At 40.1% G+C, this 20,639-nt stretch overlaps 1 protein-coding gene across 3 annotated transcripts in view; it reads right to left on the bottom strand.

Moving 5' to 3' along the window:
• Positions 1–18,653, bottom strand: part of LOC120423256 (hexokinase type 2) — a 33,748-nt gene extending 15,095 nt beyond the window's left edge. Inside the window, exon 1 of one of the 3 annotated variants that reach the window (XM_039586978.2) lies at positions 17,785–18,653. In XM_039586978.2, the coding sequence (XP_039442912.1) occupies positions 17,785–17,838 (54 nt within the window). In that variant the 5' untranslated portion in view covers positions 17,839–18,653. Of the gene's footprint in view, positions 1–2,787; positions 3,246–17,784 lie in introns of those variants that run through there. The other 2 variants (XM_039586977.2, XM_039586980.2) reach the window with 2 other exon arrangements.
• Positions 18,654–20,639: the final 1,986 nt, after the last annotated feature.

Below are 20,639 nucleotides of genomic sequence, written 5' to 3'. Positions count from 1 at the left end.
TTTCAGGAGAAAACAATACACAGTAAATAACAGTAAGTTTTTGAATTCAAACTAAAAATAAACCAGTTTTTGCTTTAATGAAAGTTGATAGGTACACTATAAATGGTTAGGCGCTTATACTTGCATCAAACCCTACGTAATGTACCACCCCCGGCCGAGTTAAAATGCGTAACCGGAAAAGAAGGTGTGCATGCCTGGCACGAACACTCAAAGCGTGGTCTAGCGTGCTGCTCGTACTGACTCAGAGCAAGGGTGAGATGTAGGTGTAAGGGCAGTGCGTGTTCATCGGGAACCTTGTGCATAAGATCGGTCAAGGCCCGTTCTTACACTGAAAATTGCGAATTGCGAATTGGAGAAAACTGAATATTAGTGTCGGAGGCCACGGTGGCTCTTACGGCTTTTTGAAAACTCACTCGAGAATATAAGCTTGACATTTCGGACAAGTAGGTTTTCCATACAGATGGGCTACACATTTCAGGGTGTAATATTACATAACATTTCATAAAATAATGTAAAATTTATTTTACACCCAGGCCTCTTACACGCAGCTGGATTGAAACTTTTTTAGCTGTGTAACAAGTTGTTAACATTTTCAAACATCTTTAGTTCACTTTATTAGTAGTGCAAACGATGCCTAATTAATCATCCGTTATAAGTCTTCATTGCGCTTGACAACTGCTACGCGCTTTTTTGGACTAAAAAAGATTATCAATCGAGAAACAAATACCATGTGATTTGAAAACTCTCCGTGGTGACACTTCAAGGAGCTATTAGACTACGGCAAACAAACAAACAAACTTGCACTTTTTGTGTTTGATAGTTTGAAAAACTTACAAACTTGTTTGCGGCAAATTCGCAAACAAATCCAAATGTATGCAGGTTGACGTTTCTGCAAACAAACAGAGCAGGAAAACTGCCAAACTGTCAAAAAGTGTGTTTGTTTGGTTGTTTGTTTGTTGTAGTGTAATATCTCTTTAAGACTCTTTTTTTGTCTTTGTTCATTCAGATGCAACTTAAAGGTATACAATCAAACACTTCATTGATTTGAGTTTGTGATTGACTCAGCATAGGCTTAGCTATTAGAGTTGACTAAAGATTAAGCAATGGTTTTAAACGATTTGTAAGAAGATTACCTAATAAGTTTTTGTTTCAAAACACAAAAAGGCATTGTGGAAGGTTCTTAAATTTTAAGTACAATTTACACTTAGATCCTCACATGCGATTTGACCGTTCAAGCTAACCGGTAGTAAAAAATCCTCAATTTAACAAAACGTTAATGGCGTTGCAATCTCGACGTCCAAGCGCAACGCTACATGCAGACACGCCGAAAAAAAAATCACTCTGAAGCCATTCAACTATTGGCCTTCAAAACAGTAACAATCACCGCCCAAACACACTGTCGCATTCCGCTCACGAGTTGATCGCGACATTTAGCACCGAAAAGGTGTGTGACGTCTGTCACGTGCGCCCAGCAGCGGTAATTCCCTGCAAAACTGACCGCGGGGCGCTGTCAGTCTTTATTTTTGGCAATCGAACACAGTGATCGGCTCCAATCAGACACGGTGAAAAATAGTTGATTTTTTAATTTGAAAAGTCAAAATATCTGGTTTAGCTTTGTGCCTAACTTTTTTTTAGCGTTTGTACGACGCTTTAAAAATCATAATTTCAGCATTCTAGCTGAACTTTTTTTTCCGTGCTAACCGGTAGTGAACGGCACTCCGAAAAAAGATTAATTGCACCGGGCAAGTTTTCTGTCAGTTTCGGAACGTGACATCGTGACGACGATGAATGAAGGTGCAGAGTATACGCGCCAGTTTATGATGAGAGTGCAACACGTCAGTGATGCAATTTTACGCCGAGTGGCTGGAATGGCCAAGTTCAATGTCGGCGGTGGACGGTGGAAATCTGTTGCGTGTCTTGGGGCACGTATGCAACCGTTTTGAATGATGAGAAAATGGAGGAAAAGATGCAATAGTCTTCAACTATTCGCTTGAAAAATTTAGGTAAAGGTTTAGTTTGGTACAATCCACAATTCGTTTGAGCACGATTAAGGTGAAACGGGATGCTCTCTTGCGCCATATACGATTGTTTGTAATAGTTCCGCATGCCACGTCACTAATAACTTTGTAGTCAAAATGAAGCAGTAATTAAGATAAATAACAGCTGTGCAAATTACTACTTCAATGGAGGCGCGAGGCCTTTAAGCTTGAAATTCAAATCTCACTCCACACAGAGCTATCGCAACAGGTCATCCAGCCAGTTCTAATTGTTCTCAATGGTAACAATTATCACGGCACATGTCCGCTGCACGAGTTCTGGGCTGGACCATCCGGTCACATGCATTCTCGATTACCATTAATCCAACCGATGACGGCGGCAAAGTGACTTTGGCAGATGTGGCTAAGCTGTACCGACTTACGCATCGTGCGTCCAAGTCAACGTGAGATTAGATGTCGCTCGTGACTTCCAACAACAACAACATGTGTGACTTTGTACACGGTAGCATCTCTCCTCTCTCTACAAACAGAGTCTGTTTATGGTTTCGCGGCGATTGCGACGCGACAGACAGTGGCAGTGATCCAAGTCCAAGGAGGACTGAAGGTTACCGCGGGTGGTAGCTTTTCCTGGGAAGTTTCAGATTGCTACTTTTGGGCAATCAGTCGGTCAAGTTTGGTTCGAGTTACACCCACTAGATAACCGGGCGTTATCGAAGCCGTGTGACATCACATTGGATGATTCAACGGTTTGCGAATCGTGCACCGTCACGGTTTCAACGGCACTTTTTACCTTGCTAAAGTTATCTTTGATGATTCCCATTGTAAGACCGGCGTGTTTCCGTCACTGTGGTAGTGATTTTTTGGTACCTCAACACTACCACCACTACTCTTGGTGTGATAACACTTTGTTTTTATCAGCTACACTAGCACAGTACTGTTTTCGGCGTGAATTCCTTCACTGAATCACAATGTCTGGTTACCACCGGTAATACGATGTAGTCCTCGCGAAGGTCCAACTGTAAATGCACTGCAAAACCAACGAAGCCGGTTTGCTTTCCTAACCTAACACACCGTATCAACAACCACACTATCGCGGACCAGCTTCGTCCAGTTCCTACCGGACACGTTGGGGTAGATCTTGACACCCTGAGTCTACAGTCCTGTGCCAGTCGTCAACAAGTTATTACTCTGCCTTTTTTGTACCACTAAATAAACACACACGACAATTCTCCAAGACGCGGTCTAATCGAATGATCTTCGGAGCCACTTCGGAATCGTACTTATATATATAGAGACCGAGCCGGAGAGAGCGCGAGCTCGTCGGGATGTTGTGTACGCCGGAGAATGTCGACGGGTCTGTTTTGATTAGATGTGGTGCCGATCGGGTGTCGATACACTTGCACATGCACAGAAATTGCTGCGTACTCGCTACATGTAATTACGTATCGACGGCGGTGGCCCCCGCTATTAGTGGTTTAGTGAGGCATGGTACACCGAAACAGACTTAATTGGGGACCGACCTGCTACTGATAACCGGTTTTTCGGAACCCCTGCTGCGGCGAGCGCAGCGGATGTAAATATTTGTTTTTTCTGGACTCTGACGTAAAACGCAAATGACGCTCCCGACTGAGTTGTTCTACAGTTTGTGTTTAAATTTTTCAAAGTATGTACTTTGCATCTCGCGTTTGATTACAAACACACACCTCAGTAACGCTGATGGCGCACTCGGTTTTGTTGTTGTTGACGGTTGTGTGACGCTCAAAATTCTGAGCGATGGATCTGGCGCAAAGTCCAACCAAAGCAATGGGAAGGAAGCGAATGGTATGCCAAAAATAGAGTTACCCAGAGCACGAGTGACTCGTGTTTGGGATTCTCTGTGTCTTTTTTTATCAAATTGATGTGAGTTTTGAAAAAAAAAACCTTTAATTTTATGCTCTTTTACATCATTGCAGTTGTACACTCAAACCCCGATGGTTTGACATCAACTGTTGTCAAACGAACGGGGTCACTTTTTAATTTGACACCCCTTTTACACGGAGTTCACACACACTATCAAACTTTTAATTAATAGTGTGCGTGAGTGCCGTGTAAAAAGTGACAGTTCGTCACTTTTAAGTTTGACTTCGACCAACCAACGGGGTCAAACTAAAAAAGTGTCAAACGGGGGTTGAGTGTATTATTGAACACACAAATAAAAAAAATGTAACGCTAAAACATCATTTAACACTGCTTTTAAAGATTCTATTTCCACCAAGAATTTTATTGAAGGTTGGGTCGGTAGGAGTGATTAGACTACGCCAAACAAACAAACAAATTAGCAAACAAACAAACTTTTTGATAATTTGGCGGTTTGCCTGAGTTTGTTTGCAGAAACATCAGCCTGCGTAGGGTACGTTATCCATTAATGGACCCCTTTCCTATAGTGGACCCTCTGAAGGGTTTTTGATGAAAAATTCAATAAAATCACAATTTCAAGCGTGTTGTTGCCTACAAATCTTTCATTTGGCATGTTCAGCATCATTTAAAACAATGTTGACTGACATTGGAATGTCCTTTTTGCTGAAATAAGTGTTTTGAGCTCGACTTCTGAAATCAGCCAACGCCACTAGCATTTTCACAACAAAACTGCATTTATATTTTATGATTGAATTACCTATCAAATCATTTTTTGACTGATTATTTAACTTCATGTTAAAAGTACCAAAAATGCTGAAGCCGTAAAAAAATATAATTAATCAAAACTAAAGTTAATTGTATTAAACTGAAGCATCATAATTGCAGTTTGAAATGATATTTTATAATAATAAATCAAGAACAAAACATTTTTTTTAAATAAACATGCAACTGTAAACAAATCTATTGTTTAGTTTCGGTCAACCATTTATGTAATTAATATGAAAAAAATGTGCATCAAAATTACTTTTTTTATTATTTTTTTGTTTACAGTTTACAGTTGAAACGTTTTCTCTGATCTCTTTCGGAAATAAATGTGTTTAAATGTCTGTTAGGTTTTGTTGTTGTTTGAAGCCAAATTTGTTGACAAAACATATTTGTTTATGATGAAAAGTGAGCAAAATCCATCTTTTAATCATTATATCTATCATTAGACCTACACCATGCATCAAAACATCAAATATCGGTTAAATTTGGTATAAAAATAACAGTTTGCCTATAGTGGACCCGGGTCCACAATCGGATTATGGACCCGGGTCCACTATAGGAAAAGGGGGTCCATAACAGGCAAAAAAAACTTTTTTTTCAAATGGCAGTTTTTCTGCTCAGAAACAAATAAACTGATGAAACAAATAGTCAAAATTGTTCAAAAGACTTCAGTTTTCATTATTTTGTACAAAGGCTTATGAAAAAGGGATTAAAATATTGAAAATTTGTGAAAAATGTGCATCGGCTCTACTAGGGGGTCCACTAATGGTTAAAATACCCTACATTTGGCTTTGTTTGTGAGCTTGTCAAACTGTCAAACACAAAAAAGTGCGAGTTTGTTTGTTTGCCACAGCCTAATAGCTGCGTTAAGGGTGCACAGCAACCAAGGTTTTTTGTCTTCTTATTCCAACATTGTCTTGCACAGACCCAATCCTGCAATACTCTGTATATTAAATGTTAAAAATAGTCAAATTTTGTTGTAAATTATTTTGTAGACAGTGCTTTAGGGAATGAATCGAAAATTATGTCGATAGCTCGTGTAGTTTTAATGATACTAAAATATCTGTTACAAAAACCTTGTCCAAGTTTCCACATCGAATCGATTACCTAGCTGAACGAATGGATTATTTCGTTTAATTGCACTTCATACACCGTGATGAATAAAACACCATGAAGCTGGTGCACACGATTCCCCTTATCAGAACGCGTCCCCAAAGTCACGTTGAGTGCCAGGCGGGTCACCTTTGGCCTCTGGCCCACAACGGCACCGGTGGTTAAGGTATACAAGTGAGTGTTTGCTGATTAGTAGTCGCCAACGATGTCTTATCACGGACGACAACAAAAAAAAAAGCAGGCACAAAGTTTGTCAACAAATCGCCACACCATACCATTATAGTGACACGTTCGTGTGTGTGTCACTTGTCACTCCATGGAAAGCACTAGGATGTGGGTAAACAATACCGATTCGTTAGTAAACAAGTCGTCGAGCGGGAAAAATAACATGGACTGATTCCAGCGGGAAGTACGCTGTTTTTTGCAGTGCAAAGTATTTTGTTGTTGCGACTTATACACCGGGTTTGAATGGGATTCGCTATCACTGCAAAAAAAAACGTGGCTTTTGTCACATTTTTGTAGCGTTAAGACAAATGATTCACATTATTTTTTCATTAAAACCGTGGAGTAACCGATGCAGTAAACAAGAGTAGAACGTGAAGTTATGTGAATAATTTGATACATTAGGGTGACCTTCAAAAAACTTTTTTTTTTGTTGATTGGATTGGTCTCCATAATAGGTTTTACACTTATTTTTATTTACCTATTTTACCTTAAAGTTTATTTTCTGCAATTTGTTGTGAATATCAAGTCAAGAATATGTTTTTTGGTTTTCAGAAATTGGGTACTAAAGCCCTATGTCAATTTTTATGTACAACGTTAAAAAACACGATTAAAAACCATTTCTGACCACTTTTTTTCATTTTAATGCAAAATTTTTTTTTGACAAGACAACATTTTTTCGATGGATTAACTATGGTCCCCTTGGAACGAGCTGTCAAGTAGGAGCTTTTCTGTCAAGAAGGACCGCGAGGTTAATTTTTCAAAATTGATTTAAAAATCCATTTTAAACTCTTTGTGGTCGTACAAAGGGTCATTGTACTCAGAAAAATAAGCTTTATCGCTGTAAACAATAATATCAGCAATCTAAGCTTCATTGTAGGACCCAATTATCAAAAAAAAACAGCACTTCTGCTGCAGCAGAAGAGTCCGATACACTCAAACCCCGATGGTTTGACACCAACTGTTGTCAAACGACGGGGTCACGTTTTAGTTTGACACCCCTTTTACGCGCAGTTCACACAGACTATCAAACGTTTGTTTTGATAGTGTGCGTGAGCGCCATGTAAAAAGTGACAGTTCGTCACTTTTTAGTTTGACTTTGACCAACCAACGGGGTACAAACTAAAAATGTGTCAAACGAAAAAATGACCAACCACCGGGGGTTGAGTGTATTGGTGATTACCGGCAACGTTAATGAGCGTAATCGTCCATCACATCTCTTCGGCGCAATGACGTCAAATGTACGTCATTGGCGGGAAGCCCGGTAAACAAAAACACTTACAAAGTTCACCTTTTTTACACCCACTTGGCATGTGTTTGACGAAAATTGTTTTTTTTTGTATTTTTAAGAGAATCGTTTTTTGAGTTTAAAACTTTTTTTGCAAAAAAGTATATCGTTTTGTAAAACTAATTCAACTTTTTATCTCCTTCCTTACCCAAAAGATAAAATAACAGATACCATCATTCAAGGGGGTTCGATTTTCCACGAATTTTCCTTTTTCTTTTCTTTTGTGTGCTCAACTGACAGTCAAAACGTTTACACCATTATAAAAATAGAGCATCGCTTCGCTTCTCTCTAGTGTGGCTGTGTGTGGGTTTCAGAGTTGACGTGAAGTGGGAAAGCCGGGAAAGTCGGAAAATGTCGAATGACGATCGCGAAGCGGTTTCTGGCCGGTTTCGGGTCGTTGCTTTTGAATAACATATGAAGGATGAGTTTTTAAGTTGTTTGGTGTTATTTTTTTGTTGTTCTAAGCTTCAAATTTGAGTCATGAAATGAGGCCACCAATACACGGTTGAGCTTGAGTTGGGAATAGAAAAGGGGGATTTCATTTACAAGGAATGTTTCATGTAAATTAGGCTGATGCATTTTTTTTTTCAATGTTTGAAGTTTTGTTTCGACGTTTTGTTTTTTTCTTTCTGAAATCAGGGATTAAAAAGCATGTTTCCAATGACTTAACATTCCCATAAAAAACAGTGCAATCAACTGAAAACAAATTGTTACATATTTTGCTTATTTTTTTAAAAATATTTTTAGTTAATCTTTTAACAAGATAATAGTAACCGAAATATTGAAATTCAAAAAAATCATAATTTTAAACATAAACCATCTGTCAAAATGAAGAAAATATTACAGAATTTTATGTTTCTTAAGTTTTTACCGAATTAGGTAATTTCCAGTTTACCGAACTATTCAGCAGTTGAAAATTCGGTAAACTTTACTGAATTCGGTAAAAAAAATGTAAGCGTGTAATTTTGTTCAGAAGCCATTTTGCAGCGCATTTCTATAAAACAAGGTGGGGACAATATTTTCTTAAAAAAAGCGATAACTTTTTTTTTGTTTTGGAAAACATTGATGAATATTTTAATAAGATTGTTTCCACAGAAGTTTAAGGGACATTCTCGGATATTTTACAGTCTACACATGTAGTCCAGATTTAATCCATTTAAAATTGCACCAAAAATATTAAAAAATAATAACTTATTTACAAGCAAAGCTTTCGAATGCATCATGGAAACGCATGGTATTTCAAAACAACCTTATAACAATTAGATTCGTGAATTCATGAACTCTCAAGTACACATATTTCACAGAGACAAATAGTAAAAATATGTAGAGTATACGTGGCCTATCAAATTTCTAACCTAAAAATCGATTTTTTTTTTCGAAAAATTAAAAAAATCGAATTACAATTGATAGTTTGTCTGCTTCAAGTTTTTTTTTACATTTAGTATTTAAATCAGATCAGATCAGATCAGATTATGGTTGGATTGACCCTTTTTCACCAAATTTAATAAGTTAATCATTATGTGCGCCCTCAAAAAGAACATCAATCTTATCATCAAAAGGCAAGGGCATACTACATCATTATCCAGCTCTTTTTGTGCCAGTCATTTTATTTGTGTATTATTTTCTTCCAATATTGCACCCACACACCACACAGTTGCTTTCTTTTGCCCGATTAAAAAAGAATCCGTCCTCATCCGCCCACACAATCTTGTTATTACATCGAAGCCGGATAAAAAAAAAACAACAAAAATACAGTTTCAAAACCCTTCACCACTACACAATCACCTCGCGAGAGAGAGAGAGGGAGAGCTCGCCCATTGACGCCCACGAGGAAAACCGCCACTACAACCGACCGACACCGACACCGACGAACGCGACGAGCCTCTAGCGTCACGATTGGTCGCCCAGAATGGAGGCACGTCATCCGACGAGCACGAGCTCACGAACACGATATGAGCCGTCCGTGTGTCTGTGGTTGTTGTTTTTTTTTTGTGTTTCCTTCACAAGCTAAAATTTTTCTTTCTCAAGTCACTTTTCAAATTCGATTTTCGTGAGCTCGGGGTAAAACAGAGCGGATGTGGGTGACTAAAATTAACTTGACCGGTGAATGGCTCATTCGATGGTCCTTTGGGATGATCTAAGGTTGTTTTGATTTTATTAGAATGTTGACGTAGCTTTGTTATTTTTTAAATGTAATTTTATTTGAGTGTGTACTGCTTTTTTGAGCTGTAACAGCGATGGAAACGCATGATACTTCAGTACATCTAACGTTAACAAACAACCAAGTGTCAGATTTCTGACAGAACGTCACCGTTGTTTACTCAAATCGGGACATGCGCACATATAAACAAACCCTCACAACCACACTTTATCAGCCTCCACGTGTTTGTCTCGAATGTGATCAATGAAGGGCAAGTACTCTCACACGCACATTAATTCACAAACTAACAAACACATAGAAACGACAAAAGCTCCCCATTTGCGTCTGTATTGGTGCGTTTGTGAGCGAGCTTTTATCCACACACTCACTCACACACACACACACACACACAGCTTTGTCGGCAGTTTCAAGAGCACCGCTTTGACGTCATAAAACGGAGGGGGTGCTCCACCACCCCTCGCTCGTCTGTCAGAACTGAAGAGATTAAAGATCAACGATAAAGACCAACTCTCGCTGGGATTCTTTTTTTTGTAAGGAATTTCTTGGTGGAGGTCGAATGGTCCCGGTGAGGAGGATTGGAAAACCCAGACGCCCACCTTTTTCTGGTTCGAGATTGCCCAAAGGAATGCTCCTGCAGACATAACCTCAATCGGAAACTGGTTAAAACAGGATTTATTTTTTTTACAAGATTGCATTACAAACGCAGTTTGAATCGGTAATTGGCGGTGAATGAGGGAGCCAGTTGCAATTGATAAATTTACGAAAGTGGATACTTTTGCGTCGACACTTTCCTGGAAACCGCTGAATGACGCAAGCCGACGACTGGCGGCGCCGACAGTCGAGTGACGAAAGGTATGGGTGATTTCGCGAGCTATTTCGCAACGTTCGAAGATATGACGAACGGACGATTACAGATGAGCTCAATTGTCACGTTTAAAGGGTTGTACTGTGTAACTTATTGGTAGCGTCGTAGGTGGTGTGACAGCCATTCATTCATCGGCCGGAATCGACAATAATGAATGGACATCGTTTGAAACACCACGAGACTCCATTGACCTTTGATGCAAAGTTCAAGATTCATAAATTAATTAATTGCGTTCAGCTCTCAGCGCACATATTGCTTTGACGATTGCAAATCAAAAGACTATTAGAATTTTCTAGTTCAGTATTTCAAGCTCAGAAGAAGGTAAAACTTAACAATTTTCATGAAACTTTGTTCTAAGAAGGGATTTTGGTGTTGCTCCCTATTTTATGATGTAATTTTACTTCATTTTGGACTGAAAAAGTGACACTATCTTAGAAAATTGGTAAAATTACACATTTTCAGAGGTCGAATTGAACAATTTCCGACATAAAAAATGAACCCCTTCCCAGATGTGATATTACCACCTTTTGACCTTTACATATCCTCAAATTCGATTTCATTTCTGAGATATTAAAAAAAAAAACCGTAAAACCCCCGTGCAATATTATCACTTTACATAAGAAGGTAGTTGTGATCTTATAGTGCCATCACACCATGCAGGTGCGACAATTGGCCAAAAGGAATTTAGGCTGAGGACGTTTTGTCACATGTCAATGCCCGACTACTTTAAACATTTTCAACAATAACCCGGAACTCCAGTAACCAAATTCATTCAAACTTCGGCACAATTCACAAAACGGTTTGCCAAACAAAACGTGTTTGTTATTGTTTACATCGCGTGCTGTAGTTTTTGTTTATACAAGGTCAGTTTCGCAGTTTTCCGCTATTTAATCAACATTTTTGGATACGTCAATAATGGAAAGTTGCTTGCTCACTTTTATTTGAGCTCTTTGTTACTTTGGAACAGTCAAAAACACTTTAAGAAAGCTTTACTTCATTATCAAAGTGCTGATGGGCCGATATAGAAATAGGCTGAGAAATGGTTTATTTCCCCTATGTCGAATTATTGATAGCGGAAAGAGGTATGTTTTAAAGCCAACACTTGGAAAAAAGCATCACCAAGCACTTTTTTTAAAGAACATCATTTTGGATGGTTGAGAATCGATAAATTTCTAGTTGAAAATTAGGGAGCAGGTTGATACCTAATTTGTCACCAAGAGCAAGCCATAATCATTGGTTAAACCGCTAAACTTTAAAAACCAACCATTTCATCATTAAACTGAACGAACGCTAACTCCCCAGAATATTAATTATATCACGTCGGGTGGCATCGCACCGCACGTCCACGACGTGCAGAGTGCTGAATCACTGCCGGTCACGCGATTTGCCAACTTCTTGACGTCTAAAGTCAAACCACAGACAAACAGACATGAAAGTTCGAACAACTTTTGGTTCAAAAAGTGGGACCAGTTTAAATTTGAATTCTGTTTGCCCACTAACGACATCTATCTTCGATACCTAGAATCTCTGTCTCCCTAATGACAGCAAGGACAGCAGTACATGTGTATGTATGTATAAGTATATGTTGACAGATAACCAAAGCATCAAAGGCAATCATAAACAAAGGAAAATCGCGGCTGCGAGGTCAGTTTGTTCTTTTCGTCACTGGCCAAGTATACTCCCACAATGAAAACATGTGCCGTGCCCTGGACAACACCGGATCAGATCGATCACTTGGTTCCGCTGAGAAAGCGGAGCCGCGGGGTGGCTGCGTGTCTCTATGCGTAGTGACTGCTTGCCTGGAAAGACGGTTCCATCGGCGCAGTCTCCTCAACAACCGGTGCAAAAGGAGAACCCGCCACCAGCCGCACAGCCTCCCTCTCTCCAGCCCAGCTCTCCCCGGCGCGCCCGTTGCCACGCTCATACTGACGAGGTGGGAGAGCGGCCAACGCCGTGCTCGCATTGTGTCTACCGCGATGCTCTAGAACAATCTGACCTAGCAGCTAGGATATTCCTTTGGGTGCCTGAACAAGTCGCTGGGCAAGTTCGGGACCAGGTCGCGTCAAGCGAACAAAACACGTTAAAGGCGCTGGAAACTCCACCCACCGACAGATGGGTGCGGTGGGTTCCTCCACTTCGCCAACATCAACGTGGCAACAAACGTGCCAAAAAGATCAAGACTGTGCAGCTTGTGGCAAGCTCTCCTCCTGCACCGGCCACAAAGAAACTGCACTTATGGAACCACCCGCTAAGACAAACAATCACTGCATAAACAAGCGCAGCCCAATCCATCGGATAAACAGGCACGGCTTCACGGAAACAACAGCGGAACCTAGTGCATGGTCTTCGTTAAGATCGATCCGACGGGAGGCCCCAAAAAAACGACTTCGATCCGAAGATTTTCGAAAATAAAAAATTACGGTGAATAACTCCACGCGTTGTCGCCTTGTCAGCAACCAAAACAAAATAGAAAGGAAAGCTCAAAGCTGTCATTTCAAAGAACGGTCGCTGAGCACAATGGCGCCTCTGGTGGTGAATCCGGAAAACAATTACCATGCTTTTCGATTTTTTGAAAAATGACCGTTACAGTTTTGGGACAAGTTAGTGACCTCGACTTTCATGTCTGTTTGTCTGTGGTCAAACAACCATCGTAACAGCCCAAAATCTACGATTACGAACCGGTTCAACATTTGAATGAAGATGTTCCACCCTCATATAGTCGACGACAGTTGGCTCCGGTAACGATCAATCATCTTCAATTATGTTTGCCATCCCGGCGAGAAAGAGACCGACCTCAATTAGTGTTCGCCTCGTACATGACCTGGTTTGCCGCCCCGGGTGGAGGGGTCAGCTCAGTCATTGAACCGCTCGTAGTTAAACGCTCGCTTATTGTTTTTAGAGTGTTTTCATTGCTCGAGAAGGTGCTTCATCAATTAAGATCGCTGGCCGAAAGTCGAGCAGTTCTGTTCGTCAACGCCGAAACCGGTAGTTTCACTTTTAAGTTGCACTGGTTAACCTTTAGCCGAAATATGTGGCTCCTCGGTTGGTGGCGGGGTGGTTGCTGAAACCGACCAACCGTACCGCTGCGTTGTCGTACAGGTACTGTCCGATTCTACCACAGCGCACTGTTGTCTCGTGCGGTAGCGTGACTACCAGGTATCGCAGATTAGTAATTCAAGGACGCCAACCCAACCGTCAGTCGTCGTCGCTCAACATTCAGCGATCGAACGGTAATCGGATCTTCGACTGTTGTATACACATTTGTATAGGTTGGGGGTTCGTCCGACTGCGAGTTCTTCCACCAGCAAACAGGTTGAACTCGGAACAATCAGCGGTACATTCCTACAATATTTTTTGCTGACGCTGTTTTGCTTCGGACCAACCCGGAGGCGTCTGTCAACTGTTCTGTCCTGATCGAACCTGTAGGTTGAGACGCGCGAGCTTTCCGGTATGACGGTCTCAAGGCCGAAAGGTGTGCGGCTTGGCCGGTCGGCGATATCTGGTTCGTGGCGATCAAAGGACGTCCGCCTGGACAAACCGGAAGAATCGTGAACTACGCAGTAAACACGCCGATGAAACCGATCGCTGATCGATACATGCGCGTATCGCCAGCGGATAAAGCTGGTATTGGTTAACTACTAGAAGTAGATCGGCGTCGTGTTTAAATGCGCGAGGTGTATGAGTGAAAGTATACTTTTATACTCGGCTCCCTGAGGAACTGTGTGTGAAGTGGGTGACCTTGAAGATGTAACTTTTACGCGGCAACTGGCCACTAATGAAGCCGGTGCACTAGGGCTGTTGAGTGATATCGTGCCACGCCCCATTCTGATTATCGCCAATATTTCTTTGTTGAACTTTTGCGGTGAAGGAATCTTTCTGATACTCGTGCATCCCTGAGGGAATCAAACTGGAAGCTACCCGGAATTGTAGCCGCTTTGAAATCCGTTTCTAGTTGGTCGTGAAGGACACCGCAAAGCGAAACCAATTAAGGTCGTTTTGACCCGGGGAGATTCCACTTTAATGGATTTATGATCACTTGTGGTGGAAATTCCAATTTAAATCATAGAACACATCACGTAGAATTTTGCGATTGTGACATAAAGATAATTCTAGATGACTTTTTCAAAACCACCAATGCGCCATGGATTTCCTATGAACATAGGACCTTTTGAAAAATTAAGCGAGAATTCTACTTTTTTGTTACCTTAGTCTGAGATTTCCGTTAATGAATTTTCATCCCAGTTGGCCAGGATTCTATGACACCTTTCCAAGTTTGGCCTAAGATAAACAACAACTTTTCCTACTTTTCCTGGTTAAAAAAACAAAAACCTCGATTGATACTAAAAACATGAATACTCACATTAGTCTGAATATTTCTAGTCCAAATCATTTGTAATATCATTTTCATTTTTGTTTGATGATCGGAATTTAAAATTGGTAAAGTTATCCTGGAATGGGGATTCCAGATCATCAAAAGGTTCCACGTTCTAGATATTTAAAAGTGTTTACCAGATCTTCACGCTCATTTATTCATTTGTTCTTATTAATGTTACCACTTAATTCGAAAACATCATTGGCTATACTGGTAAAAGTTTTGAAATGTTGTTTTTTTTTATTGCGATATTGAGTACTTTTCCCGAGGGATGCACAGAAAAAAAATCATGGTAATATTACATCTGGGAAGGGGTACATCTTTTATGTCAGAAAAATTGTGTAGTTTTACCTCTTTTCTGGTATAATGTCACTTTTTCAGACTAAATTGAGGTAATATTACCTCATAAAAGAGGTAATATTCAACCTTCCAAAATTACAGCTTCCGAATTTACATTATTTTTTACTGTGTGCCAGGGATGGAATAATCGCAAAAAAATCAATTTCGCTTGTGAACTTTCTTCACCCGCGAAAGAAAGAGGAGGCAAATCACGCAAAAGAAAATCGCTCCCGAAATTCTCCAAGAAAATCAATCTGCTGATGATTTTTTGTGAATTTCCTTGTCAGCACCACTTTATAATATTTATTTCACTTTGTTTACACACATTGTCCATCTACAAAATGTGACAGGTAATATTTCGACGTGTGACGTTACACTTGCAAGTTTAGTAGTGAAAAAGATGTTCCGCCGAATAATCAAGACGATGATTTTTTCGACTTTTTTTTACCGATCTTTCGAGCGCGAGAGAGGAGAGTCAAGCTCCCTACGGATTTTTTCTCTTGATGAACGTGTAGAGATTTTCTTTTGATGATGATTATGCCATCGCTGCTGTGTGCGCAATGTTCCCGAGAAATGAATAACAAGCGAAATGCAATGTCAGAATTTTCTCTGGTATTTTTGATATTTTGGATCCCTTGATAAAAAAGCTCAAGGATAAATCTAGAATCTAGACCAATATTTGGTATCATACTGATTTTGGGTATTTAATATATTGTTTTGATATCGATAACAAATAAAAAACTGTAAACGTTTGGATACCAAAACTAGTATTTTTTTGTTTTACAGGTTTTTAACAAATACCTCTAAAACCATAGGAAAAAATTGAGTTATTTTAGCAAGGCCATTTGTTTTGTATTAAAATGACATCTCAAAACGATATTTTTTTTAAATTTATAATTTAAATGTGTTTTTTTATTGTTGATATACTGCACATGTGCGCATAAATATCCCATATGCAAAAACAGCATGCTGAGAGAAACGCAAGACAAGTTTGTCCCAAACGTAAAGCTACATGTAAAGCAAAAGAAACGGATCGGGTTTTTGACCAAATTCCTCTTAAACTATTAGAAAATCTGATTTATTTCATCAAGGTCATTAATTTCATATCAAATTCTTTACCTGATATTGAATAATTTCTAAGTTGATTCTTAGTTTTGCATATATCCTCTTAGAAAAATATTTTCTTGGCCGGGATACTAAATGATGCAAATATTTTTCAATGGGAGACATAAACTTCAAAAGGCCTTAAAGGTTTTTCGTTCCTGAGGTAACTATAAAATCACTCGAAAAGTGAACATCTTAATTTGACCTCCTAGACCCACCTTCACGTATACATATCGACTCAGAATCAAATGTCTGTGTGAGTGTGTCGAAAAAAAAATGTTACTCGATTTTCTCCGGACTGGCTGAACGGATTTTGACCGTTTTGGTCTCATTTGTTCTGCCTTGGGTTCACATAAGTCTATCCAAAATCAGTACTTCAATATAGTTATGCTTAAAAATTAGTTTGACTAAGTTTTGGATGATTGTAAAAAGGGTGATTTCTGTAAGAAACATTATGCAATTTTAGAAAGGTATTGGACAGACCTTTCCATCGCGTTCAAAATCTCCAAGATCAAAAACCCTATCAAAAGTTTAATATAAACTTTTTTAAAGCTGGATCTCAGATATGGGACCATCCATAAACCACGTGGACACTTTAGGGAGGGGGGGGGGGTATGGCGATTGTCCACGACCCATACAAATAAGATTTTTTTGTATGGACAATTGTCCACGAAGGGGGGGGGGGTAACAGATTCCCAAAAAAGTGTCCACGTGGTTTATGGATGGTCCCTATATTGATAAACATGTTTTCCGGATCAATCATGGGTTGAGTTAAACTAATTATTAAAATAGCTAAACAAATCGGTGAGCAAAAATAACGGGTTGTTTGGGTGAGGTGTTACACACTTAAAAAATGTGTTTTAATATATTTTTTTGAATAAAAAAACATCATAGAACAAGTTTGAAGCGATGCCGAAAGTATTTCAATCAACTCATAAACAACGATGATCAATTTAATGCATTCGAAGCTTCCAAATTTGGAATGTTTACACTTCCGAAATCAGTTCGACTTTGCCCACCGAACGTTCCAGCACCTTCCCAATCTAATGTAAACAGTCTGCGTCCGTCTTTCTCTCTTTGCCAGCGCCGTTTTCGCTTTCCAAAATTTCATAGAACACACGCGCTTCTGATGTCCGCACGCCTGCACACAAAGTCGTCGTGGGCAGTCGATTCATTGATTTTTCCTGCCTTTACTTCACTTTCCCAAGCCTTCTCACTTTTACTTCTTACATCTATAGCGCCGATGTTATTTGTATGACGCAATTCTAGTATCTCTTCATTTGTCCCCAAAAATATCGTTTTGAGTTCGAATGAAGTAAGGAATTGCTTCACCTTCAAGTTTGATACGATTTCGTCATTCCGTGCCATGGCGAGCCCCTCGATTTTATCAAAAACTTTTGAATGAAAACACTCGTCTAATGAATGTCACCTGTTCAACATTTGCGGGTCACCACCCAGAACTTCCCTCAAGTGATAGAAGCCAGAGAACCCACCCTCTTCCAATCGTCCTTCAAAGCCAGCCACCAAGGTCAGGCGCTCGATGTGTCTTGGAAAGGTGTGTTGCCCCAACAACAACTTTTTTGGGAGGTTTCCTCTAGCTGATGCTTTGGGTGCTGTTACCTAACCAACGTCATGGAGTCGTCTCCCCACGGATGTACTTACTTCCTTGCTCACTCGATCCACGTGCAGATCCATGAACGGCTTGACCAAATCCATCTCGTCCGAAGTGTTTGGTGCTGTGTCCCGGGGGTGTCAAGATTTCTTCTGCGACGTTCAACTCGCGGTTTCGGCGGAACTAAACTCTCTCTCAATAGCCTAGCACTAGTCGACGTCGCTCACGAGCTGCTTCGACGGCAAGGTTTGGCTCAGCACTAAACCCTGCTTCTTGGTGCGAAATGCGATTTCCTGATATAATGTTATACTTTTTTTGCTGTTGTTGTTGTTGCTACACGTCGTCGACTTCGTCGTCGTCGTCTAAGTCGCGGTCGTCGATTCTCTGAGACCGTTTTCTTGCTTATTCAGCGCTATATTGAACACTTCTCCTACTCACACGGCTCACGATCGGTCTGGCCAGGTCGCGCGCGATTGATAAACCTCAGAGGGGACGACTGGTTCTTCCTCTGCACCTTAATCTATGTGTGTACTAATGTGTACGCTACAACTTCCCTACTACTAAACGCTCCTCCGTTCTCTATACCCGCGACTTGGAGGTATAGCAGCAGCAATTTGCTTGGACAAAGAAAATATTTGTATTTTGATTGCTCGCGCGGCACAGGTTCAACCTTTTTGCACTGTTGTAGTAGGTATCAACTCGATGCTGGAACTAACGTGTGTGACAAATGACACTTCACGGTTAACGACGGATAGTCAGCACTATCGATTGGGGCGCTCCAGAGCTCTCCAGTGACGGGGGGGCTCTTTCCGAAGAATCGTTACGAAGGTCTCTGAACTGTATCGCTGCAAGTTACGGACTACAACTCGCTGTACACACTTTGTCGTGGTCGTGTTGCCGGCGTGTCAGAAAAACAACTGGGTTCGGAAAGTGAATTTTGATCGCAACGGGGAAAAATGTCCAGGAAGGTCACCTTGATGGTAGCAGCAGCAGCAATACTTTGCACGTACATGTGTTGGTTGGTTGGTTTGGTTCATGTTCTGCCAGACGTCGTCGTCGTCAGAGCCATATGCTCTATAAATATAACACCGACGACCGTGTCTACTGTAAGAATACACGCGCGCGCACGGTGTGCGTTGTACGTGTGACGACAGACACGCGGTTCAGACTAACACCAGCGTAGAGTCATCGTCGCGAGTGTGTATGTCGCGGACTGGCAGTGGTACTAGTTGCGAGGGTAATATCGCGGGGAGTTTTGGATATTGTCAGGAAATTCCAGATCGGGAACGATGACCGGTGTATACGGTGTCTGCATTTGGGGGAACCCCTTTTAAGATTTGTCATTGTGGAAGATCATCCGTCATCTAATTCAGTATAATATCCATAACTTGGTTTATAAGATTCCATGAGTCTTTACTTCAGTTCAGAGAAACATTTGAGAGAATCATCACTTTACTTTATATTATAATGCATGCATTCAAACTCAATGTTTCAAAACACTTAGACCTTCACGGCTAATGAATATCAATACACCATGCGACTCCATGGAAATCAAAACAATGTTTTGGAGACGCACGGTATGATCATTAGAGTGGACCAAATTAAATTTTAACTTTCGCCTTCCATCACAGGGCTGAATTGTATGGGCGTACTCAACTTGAATCCCGAATATGAGCGTGACCAAACTGGCTACACGCCACTTGTATTGAAAATTTCTGAAAAAACGTCTTCATAGGTAAAATCTCACTTGAAATTCAATATGTTTGGGTCAGCCACCTTTGCGTCCAGTCACACTTTTATTTGAGATTTATGCAAATTATGCCCGTACCTTCTAACTATATATTGCAAACACAGTCCAGACTAGATTATCCGAAGGTTTGTATGAGACTTCGGTTAATCAAATCACGAACAAAATATTTTCTTTCTTTCTTATTTTTAACATCAAATTTGAGTTCGGCTACCCCATTATGAATCGTTATTTTCCTATTTATTTACAAAATTCACTTTTACAATATTTCATCTCCGCCATTTCGGAATTAAGAATTCTAAATCATTTTAGCGTATTTAAAAGTCATACTTAAGGGGTTACATACATGTAGAAAATCGCAAAATTTCATAATACAGAAAATTTATTGAATCCACTAAAAAGATGATTTTCAATCACTCCTGAAAGTTTCATGAAGATATTACATGATTAAACTGAGTTAGAGACGATTTTAAGCTCAACATTTTGCCGTTCGCAAAGCGGACTGTCAAAATTTCTGAGCGTTTTTCTCGAAACACAGAGTTGATTTACGGGTGCCACGATATCTCGAGATGGGATGAACCAAATTGGTTAAAATTTGGGGTGAAGACTCTCAAGACATATCCCGTGTGCACGACGAAGCCCGATTCTGAAATTATGCTTTTTAAAAAATACAAAAATCAAAAACTGACGATTTTTTATATGAAAAACACAAAAATATTTTTATTTTTTTTTAATAAGTTTTTTCTTCGTCATGCACACAGGACCGGTTTAACGAGTCTTCACAAAAATGTTGAGCCGATTTGGTCAAGGCAGTGTGGAGATATCGTGGCTCCCGTTTTTGGAAACTGATAAATAGCTATATCTCGGCAATGATACAACCAAATGTCTTCAAATTTGTTTTGATAATAGATGAAAATGTATATTTTAATGCCCTGATAACAGATTTTAAATAAAGTTTAGTGTGTGCTCACACCAACCTCTGACTTTTTTTTGTCGATTTACATGTATGTAACCCCTTAAGCTCGACTATCAAAAATAAGGCAAAAAATTTTGTGATTCGATTTTCCGAAGTGAAATTTTGCAAAAGGATGTGACTAAACCCATCCAACTTCGCTCAAAAATGGGTAACACGAAAGCGACGCGTAACGGATTCGGCAC

This window comes from Culex pipiens, chromosome 2, assembly GCF_016801865.2.
Source record: "Culex pipiens pallens isolate TS chromosome 2, TS_CPP_V2, whole genome shotgun sequence".
NCBI classification, from domain to species: domain Eukaryota; kingdom Metazoa; phylum Arthropoda; class Insecta; order Diptera; family Culicidae; genus Culex; species Culex pipiens.
This window is presented reverse-complemented; position numbering and strand designations above follow the sequence as displayed.